Raw genomic sequence first — 14,684 nt, 5'->3', positions numbered from 1 at the left:
AATAATACAAAATTCGGCTATCCAGGACTAATTAGACTAAAAAACTAATTTGTCCCACATGCAATCAGACTGTATAACGCCTCTCTGGGGGTAGGGGGGTACTAGGATTGATTGATTGATTGAGACTTTTATTAGTAGGTTGCACAGTGAAGTACATATTCCGTACAATTGACCACTAAATGGTAACACCCGAATAAGTTTTTCGACTTGTTTAAGTCGGGGTCCACTTACATTGATTCATGATACAGATACTATCATACAGTCATCACACAAGATAATCATCAGGGTATATACATTGAATTATTTACAATCCGGGGTGTGGAGGGGTTAGGTTTGGTTGTTATCAGTCATCAACAATTGAGAACAGAGAAATGGATATTGAAACAGCTAGGTCTGACTTGGTAGGATATGTACAGCAAGTCAGAGAGAGAGAGATCAGAAGGCATAAGAAAAAGTATCTAATTTGATTATTAACATTCCGGGGAGGGTGTAGTTTAGGGTTGTAGTTGCCTGGAGCTCTAGTGCAATGCACACTGGCACTTTATCTTTATCTCCATACTGTAGATTTTATGCCTACATCAAAGTGCCACCTATGTCTATCAAGCTCCATGTTGTTTAAATGTTAGTTGTCTGGTTGTAGTTGTGTCTGCGCTTGTGTTTTTGTTCTGTTGTTTTTGTGTATGTTAAGAAAGCAATGATGCACTGTGCCCAAGACAAATTTCCCCGCGGGGACAATAAAGTTGAACCTTGAACCTTGGAGGTGTACTTTTATTGCGGTTTTGAAGGAGGATAGAGATGCCCTTTCTTTTACACCTGTTGGGAGCGCATTCCACATTGATGTGGCATAGAAAGAGAATGAGTTAAGACCTTTGTTAGTTCGGAATCTGGGTTTAACATGGTTAGTGGAGCTCCCCCTGGTGTTGTTGTTATGGCGGTCATTTACGTTAAGGAAGTAGTTATGTACTTCGGTATCAGTGAGGTGTAGCGGATTTTATAGCCTCAGTGCAAGTTGTTTTACTCTGTCCTCCACCCTGAGCCAGCCCACTTTGGAGAAGTGGGTAGGAGTGAGGTGGGATCTGGGGTGGAGGTCTAGAAGTAATCTGACTAGCTTGTTCTGGGATGTTTGGAGTTTATAGATTTGAGAGTTTTGGAGGTGCTAGCGTACCAGGAGGTGCAGGCGATGCAAAACAATAAAAAAAATGTTTAAAAGTGCAATACATTTTCATAACATGGTCAATACTGCCTAGTTTCTCTTGTTATATTCTTAATTGTACTGTTATATTTTTATTCTTATTGTTGCTTTTTATGTTAATTCTTATTGTTTTATTTTCTATTTTATTTCCATTTATACCCCCATTATTTACTTTTTAAATTCGTTCTCAGTTCTGTACATTGCTGCAGGAATTGTAATTTTCCCGAGGGAACTCTCCTGAAGGAATCAATAAAGTACTATCTGTCTATTTTGGTGAAGCCAAATCATTGGAAAGTCACATGACTACTCCTAAATGTTTCCGTAATGGGTCATTTTGCGACTTAATGAGTTCGTCAAGCAAAAAAAGCTAAAACGGACACGTTTTTACTGGTGTTTTAATGTTTTTCTGGCGAACATAAAGTGATACTGGGTTAGAAAGCGGTCGTGCTGTTGTACTACTGTTGTCCAGAAGAGGTCGCCAGAGGTTGTCCTGCGTCGTCAACTTGTGGCCATGCGACATTCTCCAAATCATCCTGCTGCCGAGTGCGCATGCGCACGACGATCCCATTCTTGTGCTGCAGGCAGCATTCCGGGTGGAGAGAAAACGACATTTAGGCCGTCAACCTTTATAAAGCACATTAGCAGTGTGTGTGTCTACAACAACAAGAGACCTTTAAACAAACTATGGTGAGTACATTTATATATATTATAATAGTGGATGTACATCGTTCGCCTCCTACTCACATTTGCCTCTTTGTGTTTTCTGACGCTTCATTTTAAGGAAGATCTTTGGTTGTATTTCACCTCCTGTCTGGTGGAGATAAAGTAAATCAAGAGTGAAAGTAATAGTGAGTTAAATGCTTAGTTTTACATGTCAAGTGTTAGCAACTCGCTAGCAGTGATGTGTCTCTGGTAGCTAGCGAACATGACACAATAGCACACATCCTACCTGAAACATCGTAAATATGTATATATAAAAATATATATATATATATATACATTTTCATAACATTTCTACATAAATGTACTAATATGACTTAGTCAACTACATGCCACACGATGTACGGTCATCACTGACAGGCATTGCGAGCGTTCTCTCATTTTTTGCAATTCATCGTTTCATATAAAGGCGAGAGAAGTAAATGTGTAGAAATGATGTGTCATTGCTGGAGCTCAAATCAAATGCTGACTTGGAAAACGGGAAATACTGGAAAAGTGGGAATTTTGGGGATGTGTAAAACGGAATGTTTTGATTCTTGAACGGTTTGGGAAATAGGAAGTACTGTAGTAAAAATTCTTAAGATCAAAGGGGCTGTTTTGCAACTTGCTCAAAAAATATATCAAGGACACCATCGGCTAGTTTATGTTGTTGCCATTAGTAGTTTACCAGAACATATACATTTTAAAATGTCTAGATTTTTCAAAAATACTAATTCAGTTGAATACAAGTTGTTCCGAGGAATTTGTCTGGTGTCACTCACTGCTGTCTCGTACACACTAGCACAAGAGACAATATGCAGTCGTGTTGTTGTTATGGTTAAGATAAACACAATGATGGACAGGCTACCTGGAAAATGTACATCTAAGACATTGTTTTTCAACCTTTTCTGAGCTAAGGCACATTTTTTTCATTGAAAAAATCCAGAGGCCCACTGCGAGCAGAAAACATAAAAAAATGAAACTCAGCAGCCGATATTGACAATAAAAAGTCGTTCTCGCAATTGTTAGATATGAATTCAAAGCATAACCACCCATGCATCACTATAACTCCTGTCTCAAAGTAGGTGTACTGTCACGACCTGCCACATCACGCCGTGACCTATTTTGAGTTTTTTGGTGTTTTCCTGTGTGTAGTATTTTAGTTCTTGTCTTGCGCTCCTATTTTGGTGGCTTTTTCTCTTTTTTTGGTATTTTCCTGTAGCAGTTTCTTGTCTTCCTTTTGAGCGATATTTCTCGCATCTACTTTTGTTTTAGCAATCAATAATATTTCAGTTGTTTTTATCCTTCTTTGTGGGGACATTGTTGATTTTCATGTCATGTTCGGATGTACATTTTGGACGCCGTCTGCTCCACCGTAAGTCTTTGCTGTCGTCCAGCATTCTGTTTTTGTTTACTTTGTAGCCAGTTCAGTTTTAGTTTCGTTCTGCATAGCCTTCCCTAAGCTTCAATGCCTTTTCTTAGGAGCACTCACCTTTTGTTTATTTTTGGTTTAAGCATTAGACACCTCTTTACCTGCACACTGCCTCTCGATGTTTCCGACATCTACAAAGCAATTAGCTACCGGCTGCCACCTACTGATATGGAAAAGTATTACTCGGTTACTCTGCCAAGCTCTAGACAGCACCGACCACTCAACAACTCATTGCAGACTATAATTAATGGTTTGCAAAACATATTTTTAACCCAAATAGGGGAAATTAGATAATCTCCCACGGCACACCAAACTGTATCTCACGGCACACAGTGGTTGAAAAACACTCATCTAAGATACAAGTTACTCTCGATTAAATGTAGCTAAGCTACACTACAAGTTACACAGCAAAAGTAGCTTGCGACATCAAAGCTTTATTTAAGGGCATTTATATCTATGGGCCCTCATGTATAATATCAATGTTCATGTAATTGACAGTGTACAAATGGACCCAATAAGAATGAATGGTTATTTTCTTTTTAAATAGAGCAGGGGTCCCCAAACTTTTTTGGACCACGGACCAGTTTAATGTAGGCATTATTTTCAGGGACCGGCTTTCCACTTGTGCCAGATAAATACAGCAAAAATAAGTGCATGAAAAATACAACTCACTATAACGCTGAACTAGTGGGAGACCTAGGCTTGATTCTTTGGGATGAGATCCCCCCAGCAGGTTACCATCAACCTGCTGGGGACTGCAGATGGAAATCAGCCTTTGGCTACAATCTGTCACATTTATATTTTATATGTTCACTAATGTGCATTTTATCATGTCACAAATATAACAAATGGCATCTTCCTATGAAGAGTTTTATTGTACACCTATAAACAAGCTTATTTGTTTGTCTAGTGGTACGGGCGAAAGTTAAGTCGGAGAAAATGCAGTCGTTATTATTTAATGTTTCTGTGCGGCCTGGTAGCAAATGCGTCACGGACCGGTAACGGTCCCCGCACCCTTTGATTGGGGACCCCTGAAATAGAGGACCTCCCATTGGCTCTGCTGTAAGTGGACTTTTATTCACGTTTATTTAATATTTAGAATGCATTAAAAAAAATCCATATGTTGTCATGTCTTTCATTAAGATAGTCAACGATAGGGAACAAAAATGCAGTTCCCCCTTAGTGCAAAAATTATGACTAAAGTGGTTAAGCTGTATTTTCATTTGCACTTATATTTTATTGAAAGTTTAGTCAAGAAACAAATGTATGTTATTATTATGCATTATTAATATAGTTGAAATGTAATTATTTTAGCACTGCGTATTACTTTGTATTTAAATAGATTTTTTTAATCCTTTTTTTAGAGTCCCTTCTTTTGAATTATTGCTTCTTTTGACATATTACGTTCTACTACACACAACGGTTTGGGAAAAGGTCATTCGTCCAATAATCCTAAATGAATAAATGCAACACAAATGAATATCATCGCAGGCTGATCTCCGTGCTGACTTTCCACCGTCCACAAAAATAAGCTAAAATCACTTCACATGAACACAAGAAAAAAACATCAAAGTACATAAGACATTAAAAGAGCACAGAGCTGATGCAACCAGCTACCACTTCAGCTGCGCCATTGATAAATACAGCTACAAGAGTAAAACGAAGAACGAAAAACCAAAACATGAGCAATAAATAACACATATTGCGCACATGTGATTGCACTATGCATTGGGTAATTTTATTCCTCATTTGTTTTTGTGTCTTTTAGGGCTCTCCAGGGCAGATCCCAGGAAAAGACACGGATATGTAATCTGGCCTCCATCCTACTCCTCCTTTGCTGCTCCCCTAAAGTACCCTTTCCAACTCTTAGTAGTGGTGAGAAGTCAGCGTTCCCCAGCTGCTGCGCGGGCACACATGGTGCATAGCTACCATTCCCACAGCCCGACTACATCAGTCTCGAGGGCACAGCCACTAGCTAGCTAGTGGGCTAGCCGTTCCCACTGAAGGACGGACAGTCTTTTTGGAAGAAACTACAAACTTGTCTTGGCTCATTCTTCAACAAGCCAGTTGAGTTTAGTGTGATTGACGGGGGCAAATAGGGAGACAATTAAAAGGTTGATGGAGGCCAACATGGAGAGCTGCCTGGCCCACGTCCTGCAGAAAGATGTGGGCAAGCGCCTACAGACGGGCCAAGACATCATTGACTATATCTTGGACAAAGACAAGTCTCGGGACCTTGAACAGGACCAGACTGCTCTTGATAAGATGGTGGATGGCATCGCAAGCTCTTGGGTCAACTCCAGCAATTTCAAGGTAAAATACTGCTTTGTGGCAACACTGGTGTGGGTTCCTTCAGACACACACTTGTTTGCATTGTTTTCTACAGTAAGGATGGGATTCATATGGCCCCATTCCTGAGTGGATCTCACGTGACAGGAAGGTGGCGGGCTAATCATTTTGCAATGCAGCCTGTTGAAAATGATGGACATAGCAACTAACACTGTGGTCAAAGTTGGAATTGCCACAAAACACATTTTAAGATATTCAACACTCTACTGCCATCCAGCGGCTGAAATTGATAATTTACCCCTCCAATTTGTCACATTTCTTGTGTCAGATAAATCACAACAAATGGAGCCATATGAATCCCTTCCTACAGTACATCTCCACATATTTTGTCAGGGCTATTTTAATCCCACATCTTGTTTTTTTTACTTACTGTAAAACAAATATATTATTAGATAGCGCACTCATAACCAAAAAAACACGCTCATAAGGTAATGTTTTATTGAGATTGATCAGCATTTATTGTACATTGGATTGATTTTAGCATTTCAAGTGTACAATATGGATCAAAGTGGCCCCCTCCTTTATATGTATGTGATCCTAAAAAAAAACCTTGTTCTACGGTTATTTCAAATGAACTTGGCTGGAAAAGGTAGTGTGCAGACACAAATTACATTTTACAAGCCTTGACGCATTGTTTCCAAAAGACCGGCAATGAATTTGTGGCGGCAGGGGCGTGGCAGGGTTGTTATCAAAATGACATCATATAAATGTGCTTTTGCGTGAGTGCGTGTGTATATGTAGGTGTGTGTATATGTAGGTGTGTGTGTATGTATATATACATGTATGTATGTAGATATATGTGTGTGTGTATGTACTGTATATATACATTTATGTATGTAGATATATATGTGTGTGTGTATGTATATACATGTATGTATGTGTATATATATATATGTGTGTATGCATATATACATACATATACATGTATGTGTGTACAGTACAGGCCTTCTCATTTCAATTCGTTTTCTTTATTTTCATGACTGTTTACATTGTAGATTGTCATTGAAGGCATCACAACTATGACACCTGTGCCTGTGAAGTGATAACCCTTACAGGTGACTACCTCTTGAAGCTCATCCAGAGAATACCTCTTGAAGCTCATCGAGAGAATGCCAAGAGTGTGCAAAACAGTAATCAGAGTAAAAGGTGGCTATTTTGAAGAAACTAGAATACAAAACATGTTTTAAGGTATTTCACCTTTTTTATGAAAATAAAGAAAACCCATTGAATGAGAAGGTGTGTCCAAACTTTTGGACTGTACTGTGTGTGTATATATATATATATACAGGTAAAAGCCAGCAAATTAGAATATTTTGAAAAACTTGATTTATTTCAGTAATTGCATTCAAAAGGTGTAACTTGTACATTATATTTATTCATTGCACACAGACTGATGCATTCAAATGTTTATTTCATTTAATTTTGATGATTTGAAGTGGCAACAAATGAAAATCCAAAATTCCGTGTGTCACAAAATTAGAATATTACTTAAGGCTAATACAAAAAAGGGATTTTTAGAAATGTTGGCCAACTGAAAAGTATGAAAATGAAAAATATGAGCATGTACAATACTCAATACTTGGTTGGAGCTCCTTTTGCCTCAATTACTGCGTTAATGCGGCGTGGCATGGAGTCGATGAGTTTCTGGCACTGCTCAGGTGTTATGAGAGCCCAGGTTGCTCTGATAGTGGCCTTCAACTCTTCTGCGTTTTTGGGTCTGGCATTCTGCATCTTCCTTTTCACAATACCCCACAGATTTTCTATGGGGCTAAGGTCAGGGGAGTTGGCGGGCCAATTTAGAGCAGAAATACCATGGTCCGTAAACCAGGCACGGGTAGATTTTGCGCTGTGTGCAGGCGCCAAGTCCTGTTGGAACTTGAAATCTCCATCTCCATAGAGCAGGTCAGCAGCAAGAAGCATGAAGTGCTCTAAAACTAGCTGGTAGACGGCTGCGTTGACCCTGGATCTCAGGAAACAGAGTGGACCGACACCAGCAGATGACATGGCACCCCAAACCATCACTGAGAGCAATCAGGAGCAGGCATGCTAGCTGCTAAGCTAGCTTGAAACAACAAAGAAATAATTGCATAGTAAAGTGAAAGTGGAGATTGGAAGCGCGTTACAGCAGAAAGTTAAAGGCCTACTGAAATGAATTTTTTTTATTTAAACGGGGATAGCAGATCTATTCTATGTGTCATACTTGATAATTTCGCGATATTGCCATATTTTTGCTGAAAGGATTTAGTATAGAACAACGACGATAAAGATTGCAACTTTTGGTATCTGATAAAAAAAAGGCTTGCACCTACCGGAAGTAGCGTGACGTAGTCAGTTGAACATATACGCAAAGTTCCCTATTGTTTACAATGATGGCCGCATGAAGTGAGAGAGATTCGGACCGAGAAAGCGACAATTTCCCCATTAATTTGAGCGAGGATGAAAGATTTGTGGATGAGTAAAGTGCAAGTGAAGGACTAGTGGGGAGTTGAAGCTATTCAGATAGGGAAGATGCTGTGAGAGCCGGGGGTGACCTGATATTCAGCTGGGAATGACTACAACAGTAAATAAACACAAGACATATATATACTCTATTAGCCACAACACAACCAGGCTTATATTTAATATGCCACAAATTAATCCTGCATAAAAACACCTGCGTGTTTGTTATGCTAGCTCCTAGCTCCTCTGCTAGCTCCTAGCTCCATAGAACACGCCAATACAATTCAAACACCTGATCAACACACACAATCACTCAGCCCAAAAGACCGTTTACCTAACCCAAGGTTCATAAAGCTTATATTATTTTAAAAAGTTACGTACGTGACGCGCACATACGGTCAAGTTATCGAATGTTTAGCAGCCAAGGCTGCATACTCACGGTACCTGATATTCAGCTGGGAATGACTACAACAGTAAATAAACAAAAGACGTATATATACTCTATTAGCCACAACACAACCAGGCTTATATTTAATATGCCACAAATTAATCCTGCATAATAACACCTGCGTGTTTGTTATGCTAGCTCCTAGCTCCTCTGCTAGCTTCTAGCTCCATAGAACACGCCAATACAATTCAAACACCTGATCAACACACACAATCACTCAGCCCAAAAGACCGTTCGCCTAACCCAAGGTTCATAAAGCTTATATATTTTAAAAAAGTTACGTACGTGACGCGCACGTACGGTACGGTACGTGTTATGCTAGCTCCTAGCTCCTCTGCTAGCTCCTAGCTCCATAGAACACGCCAATACAATTCAAACACCTGATCAACACACACAATCACTCAGCCCAAAAGACCGTTCACCTAACCCAAGGTTCATAAAGTTTATATATTTAAAAAAAGTTACGTACGTGACGCGCACGTACGGTACGGTACGTGTTATGCTAGCTCCTAGCTCCTCTGCTAGCTCCTAGCTCCATAGAACACGCCAATACAATTCAAACACCTGATCAACACACACAATCACTCAGCCCAAAAGACCGTTCACCTAACCCAAGGTTCATAAAGCTTATATATTTTAAAAAAGTTACGTACATACGCAAAAAAAAGCCAAAGCTGCATACTCACAGTAGCACGTCTGCGTCTTTGTCATCCAAATCAAAGTAATCCTGGTAAGAGTCTGTGTTGTCCCAGTTCTCTACAGGCGTCTGTGTATCCAAGTCAAAAGTCCTCCTGGTTAGAGTCTCTGTTATCCGAGTTCTTCCATCTTGACTGCATCTTTCGGGAATGTAAACAAAGAAGCGCCTGTACTGTTGCTGTGTACTGTTGTGGCTGACTACGTTCGAAAAATACGTCCATTTCGCACCGACAACTTTTTTCTTTGCTTGCTCGGCTTCCTTCTCCATAATGCAATGAACATGATTGAAACAGATTCACGAACACAGATGTCCAGAATACTGTGGAATTATGAAATGAAAACAGAGCTTTTTCGTATTGGCTTCAATGTGGAAGGCATACCCGTGTTCGCCGGTCTACGTCACGCGCATACGTCATCCTCAGAGGCGTTTCGAACCGGAAGTTTAGCGGCAAATTTAAAATGTCACTTTATAAGTTAACCCGGCCGTATTGGCATGTGTTATAATGTTAAGATTTCATCATTGATATATAAACTATCAGACTGCGTGGTCGGTAGTAGTGGGTTTCAGTAGGCCTTTAAGTTATTAACAAGAAATGACCCAATACATTATTAAGAGTTAGAGAGAGGATAATATAAAAACTGGTGTGTCAGCATTTTATGTAGTTTAGCAGAAGGTTGAAGTTCTGAACGCAAACAAATTACACATCAGATATTAAAACACAGAATATTGTGAGGCTATGTGGTGGTTGTGAAGGCCCCAAATTCAATACCTGCCTTATCTGGCCTATTTACAGGGTCATTATGCAAGACTTTGAACAGATGTCTGAATGAGGCAACATTGTAAAAATGCACTGTAGTTAATACAAAATAGAACGTAAATGTTTGACTCACTTAAACAAGCTGACAAAAATGTGTGAATTTAATAAAGTAATGTTTAAAAGGGTTGGATTGTCAAAAAGCAGGATTGTGTGTGTCGCTTTGGACAGTGAAAGATGAAATATTTCATATATTCTTGTTTGGCAAAGGGCTGATTCAAATGCAAAGATAAAGGGAAAACAAACCAAACACAACTGTGTTGTACAGTTCACTGTACAACACAGTGAACGGGTGCGGGCGGCACGGTGGTACAGGGGTTAGTGCATGTGCCTCACAATACGAAGGTCCTGGGTTCAATCCTGGGCTCGGGATCTTTCTGTGTGGAGTTTGCATGTTGTCCCCGTGACTGCGTGGGTTCCCTCCGGGTATTCCGGCTTCCTCCCACCTCCAAAGACACGCACCTGGGTAGGGTTGGGTATCGTTTGAATTCGAACGATTCTGATTCCGATTCCTTACGATTCTCGATTCCGATTCTTTTAAGAGGCAGGGTCAAAAAAGCTAGCTAACCTACAGTCTTTCTGAATGAAATAGTCTGACATTCTCCATCAATTTTAATTCTATTAACTTTTTATGAACTTTACTATAAATTCCTCACAGGGCTGTTTTCAACTAGAATATAAATATCAAATCTATGAACTTGAATATAAATATTATAAATTATGAATACATTTTCCCAGGGGTACACTTTCCTCAAGAGAGCTTTATTTTTGAAAACACATTTACACATAAGTGTATGATGCTGCAGGAAACCTCATGAAAACACATTTACACGTAAGTGTATGATGCTCCAGGAAACCTCATGAAAACACATTTACACACACAAGTGTATGATGCTGCAGGTACTTAAAAATGTTACCGTGCTCCCACTGATGGGCTAACCTGGTGCAGAAAAGCAAATAAACAATAAGAAACAACTTGCAAAACCCAGTCCAGATTAGCAGCAGGTACAGTATAAAATCAGAGACAGTTCTTGTTTAGGAAAATGACCATATCCGCCTTCTCAGGCAGAATGCGTGAGCGTTCTGGACAGATAGTGTCTCCTGCTGTGGAAAATACACGTTCACTGGGTGTGGAAGAAGCTTGAACGCATAAATAGGAGAAAGCGAGATATGACAGCAAAGGATAAGTCTTTTGTTGGTTCCACCGGACCACCACCATGCAGCAGGGTCGCCAGACATAAGTATCGGTGGAACGTCCTGGTACATCTGCAGCTCTCTCTCCACTCGTTTCTTGATGGACGTGGAGCTCTGTTATTTCGCGGTTATTTCATTTTTTTTTGTAAAGTAAAGCCACACTTTCGACCGCCGACGCCCGCTATCCATGCTTGAGGTTGACTGACTCGCTCGGCTATGCTAACACTTCCGGCGGTGGGCGCTTCTTCGTTGGTGTTCAGCAGCTTCTTCTTCCGGTTCGGCGGACATATTTTTTTCCGGTCGGCGGACTGGTATCGAAAATAGGAATCGAAATTTAAACTTTTGAACGATTCCGGGAGAATCGGAAAGTTAGTCCCGGTTCCAATTGATACTCGATACCCAACCCTACACCTGGGGATAGGTTGATTGGCAACACTAAATTGGCCCTAGTGTGTGAATGTGAGTAGTGTGTGAATGTGAGTGTGAATGTTGTCTGTCTATCTGTGTTGGCCCTGCGATGAGGTGGCGACATGTCCAGGGTGTACTCCGCCTTCCGCCCGAAGCAGCTGAGATAGGCTCCAGCACTCCCCGCGACCCCGAACGGGACAAGCGGTAGAAAATGGATGGATGGACAGTTCACTGTCAAACCATGAGAAGTTGCTCAGCCATTCAAGACTTGGGCTGTGGAACTGGATGGCTTTGATTAGGGAGGTTCCAATCAGGGTTTTATGCTGCCGATACCAATCATTCATGTGTGAGATCGGCCGACACCAAAACCAATACCAATCACACTGTACATTTTAAAAACATTTTATGGAGAGTTTAACAATAGCAACACAATATTTCGACTGGTTTCTTACTCTCTTCCTTTGTGTGTAATATGTTATCTTCCAGTAATGAGGATACTTAAAGGGCAACTGCAGTCTTTTTGGAATTTTGCCCAAAATTCACAATACTTTTGTTTATTTTTTTCCCAATGCATTCTAAGTTGTTAAATACGGCAAGTACAAGGTGGTTAACAGTGCAGTTAATGAGAGTACAAGCTTGCTTTCGTGTCGTTCTCGCCATTTTCGGGTCCTAAATGGCTGTCAAAGTGTACCAACTTGTCGGAATACTTCCTCAGACTTCTTCTGTCCAGGTGAGATGCATGATTTATGATCTAAGATACACTTGCAGGAGGCAGCATGGTGAAACAGGGGTTAGTGCGTGTGCGCTTCACAGTAAGAAGGGCCTGGGTTCGATATCCGGGCTTGGGGTCTTTCTGTGTGGAGTTTGCATGTTCTCCCAATTACTGCGTGTGTTCCCTATGGCTTCCTCCCATCTCCAAAGACATGCACATGGGGATAGGTTGATTGGCAACACTAAATTGGCCCTAGTGTGTGAATGTGAGTGTGAATGTTGTCTGTCTATCTGTATTGCAGGGCTGTACGCTTAGCTTTTTCATTAGTAGCACTGCTAGTGAAAAGAATTAGAAGCACAGCATATTTTTGTATCACAGAAAATGTTTTGTAGCAATATGAAATGTCTTAAATATCACAATTTCATTATTAACACTCAAACAAGGTACACATGTGCACTCATACATAGGGATGATGTTTGATAAGAAATTATCGAGTTCGAGCCTATTATCAAATCCTCTTATCGAACCGATTCCTTATCGATTCTCTTATCGAGTCCAGATAGGTTGTTGTATATGGAAAAAAACACACAATATTTGGTTTAACAAAAGCTCACTTTTATTATATAAGAAAAAAAGAAAATCTAATAAATAATATTGACTGTTACCCCCCTATAAAAATAAAATAAATAAATATTGACTGTTGTTACCCAAAGTATATTAAGTGAGATTTTTAAGAAAAACAAATATATACAGTAACACAAAAACAACCTGTCTCTGTGATCACTATAGGTGTATAAATAATACTGTAGTGTTAAATAAAATCAGTCCCTTGGGCACAAAACTGAAAATAATACAGCTCTCCAAAAAGTGCACTTCTGCTGCTATTTGACATAATTGTTTGTTATGATGCTTTGACATTTTTGCACTTTATTTCTTTATTGAAAGACAATTCTATGAAGAGAAAAGTTGTTTGCAAATGTTGTTACAATGCTAAAAAATGAAAAGTTAAAGCTAAAAAAAGAAATACACTTCATTGAGTTAACATTATTTTTTTATAGGGGGAAAGATGTGATGTTATGAGCTAGGAATATAACAACTACACTAGCCAGCATGCAACGGGAGTGACGAGCATGCGCGGTAGCCCCGAAAAGTGTTGTTGCATGTCACCACCCGGCAGCTAAGAATGAGGTTATGAGCACGCTGTGAAAGTAAACGTCAAGAACTCAGCCAACACGCCTCGTCTGCATTATTTATAATTAGACAGACAACACATATACAGTGTGATTTTGTTTTGTTTACAAGGAAAGAAAAACAAAAGTTAAAAAAGGGAGATGTCATATATGTATGTGCTGCGGTTGCTTTAAGAACGTTGCGAAGCTGCCGTAAAAGACTATAAAAATGGGACCCATAACCTCTCTGCTTGGCACTCAGCAACATAGGGTTGGAGTTGGGGGTTAAATCACCAAAATGATTCCCGGGCGCGGCGCCGCTGCTGCCCACTGCTCCCCAAGGGGATGGGACAAATGCAGAGGACAAATTTCACCACATCTAGTGTGTGTGTGACAATCATTGGTACTTTAATCTTAAACTTAATCTAAAGGAGGTGCGTTGCTAGCCTAGTTGCTATGTTTCCGGTTTGTCGTAAAAGTGTTCGTCATGTGTTTGTACCCTGCTCAAATCTCTCAGTAAAGTTATTCATTGGATTATACCTTTTGTTTTGAACTTTATTACACCTTGGACCGCTTTTTCAGGTACATTGTTTTTCCTGCTTTCGCTATCTGCGCCTAATGACTGAGCTACGTGACGTCATTTCTTGTGATGTCTCACGGGGCATTTCTGGTCGGGACGGGATTGGTCCCAGGGATTCGAATAAAGAACCAACTCTTTTTCTTTACTATAGTGGTCTCGATAACGGGTACCGGTTCTCAAAAAGGGATTTGAGTCCGAGGACTCGGTTCTTTTCTTATCGAACAACCGGGAAAACCGGTTTCGAGTATCATCCCTACTCATACATATAAACACAATGCCATAATAAGGCCTACTTCATTGCTCAATTAAACACAGAGAACATCCCCTAACTGTGCTAACACTGTCGCTAACACGAATGTAGTGCTCGGCGATATGGATCAAAACTCATATCCCGATATAGTTTGGCCCATAAATGGAAATATCTTTTGACGTACCTAAATATCTCCACCATGCCTTGATTTTAAATTTTGGGGACTGATGGGGATTACCAAATACTCAAAAACAAGTACCAACAATTAAGAAAAGTAGGTTTTGTATAATAGGATCCCAAC

General features: G+C 40.0%; 1 protein-coding gene across 6 annotated transcripts in view; it reads left to right on the top strand.

Annotated features, from left to right (window-relative positions):
• Positions 1–1,726: 1,726 nt before the first annotated feature.
• clasp1a (cytoplasmic linker associated protein 1a) overlaps positions 1,727–14,684 on the top strand; it is a 168,266-nt gene continuing 155,308 nt past the window's right edge. For all 6 annotated transcript variants that reach the window (XM_062067771.1, XM_062067770.1, XM_062067773.1 and 3 more), the window contains exons 1-2: positions 1,727–1,879; positions 5,092–5,636. In XM_062067771.1, coding sequence (XP_061923755.1) covers positions 5,442–5,636 — 195 coding nt within the window. In that variant the 5' untranslated portion in view covers positions 1,727–1,879; positions 5,092–5,441. The remainder of the gene's footprint in view (positions 1,880–5,091; positions 5,637–14,684) is intronic.

This window comes from Entelurus aequoreus, linkage group LG13 (assembly GCF_033978785.1).
Source record: "Entelurus aequoreus isolate RoL-2023_Sb linkage group LG13, RoL_Eaeq_v1.1, whole genome shotgun sequence".
Classification (NCBI taxonomy): Eukaryota; Metazoa; Chordata; class Actinopteri; order Syngnathiformes; family Syngnathidae; genus Entelurus; species Entelurus aequoreus.
Note: the sequence above shows the minus strand (reverse complement) of the source record. Positions and strands in the feature narration are given on the sequence as shown.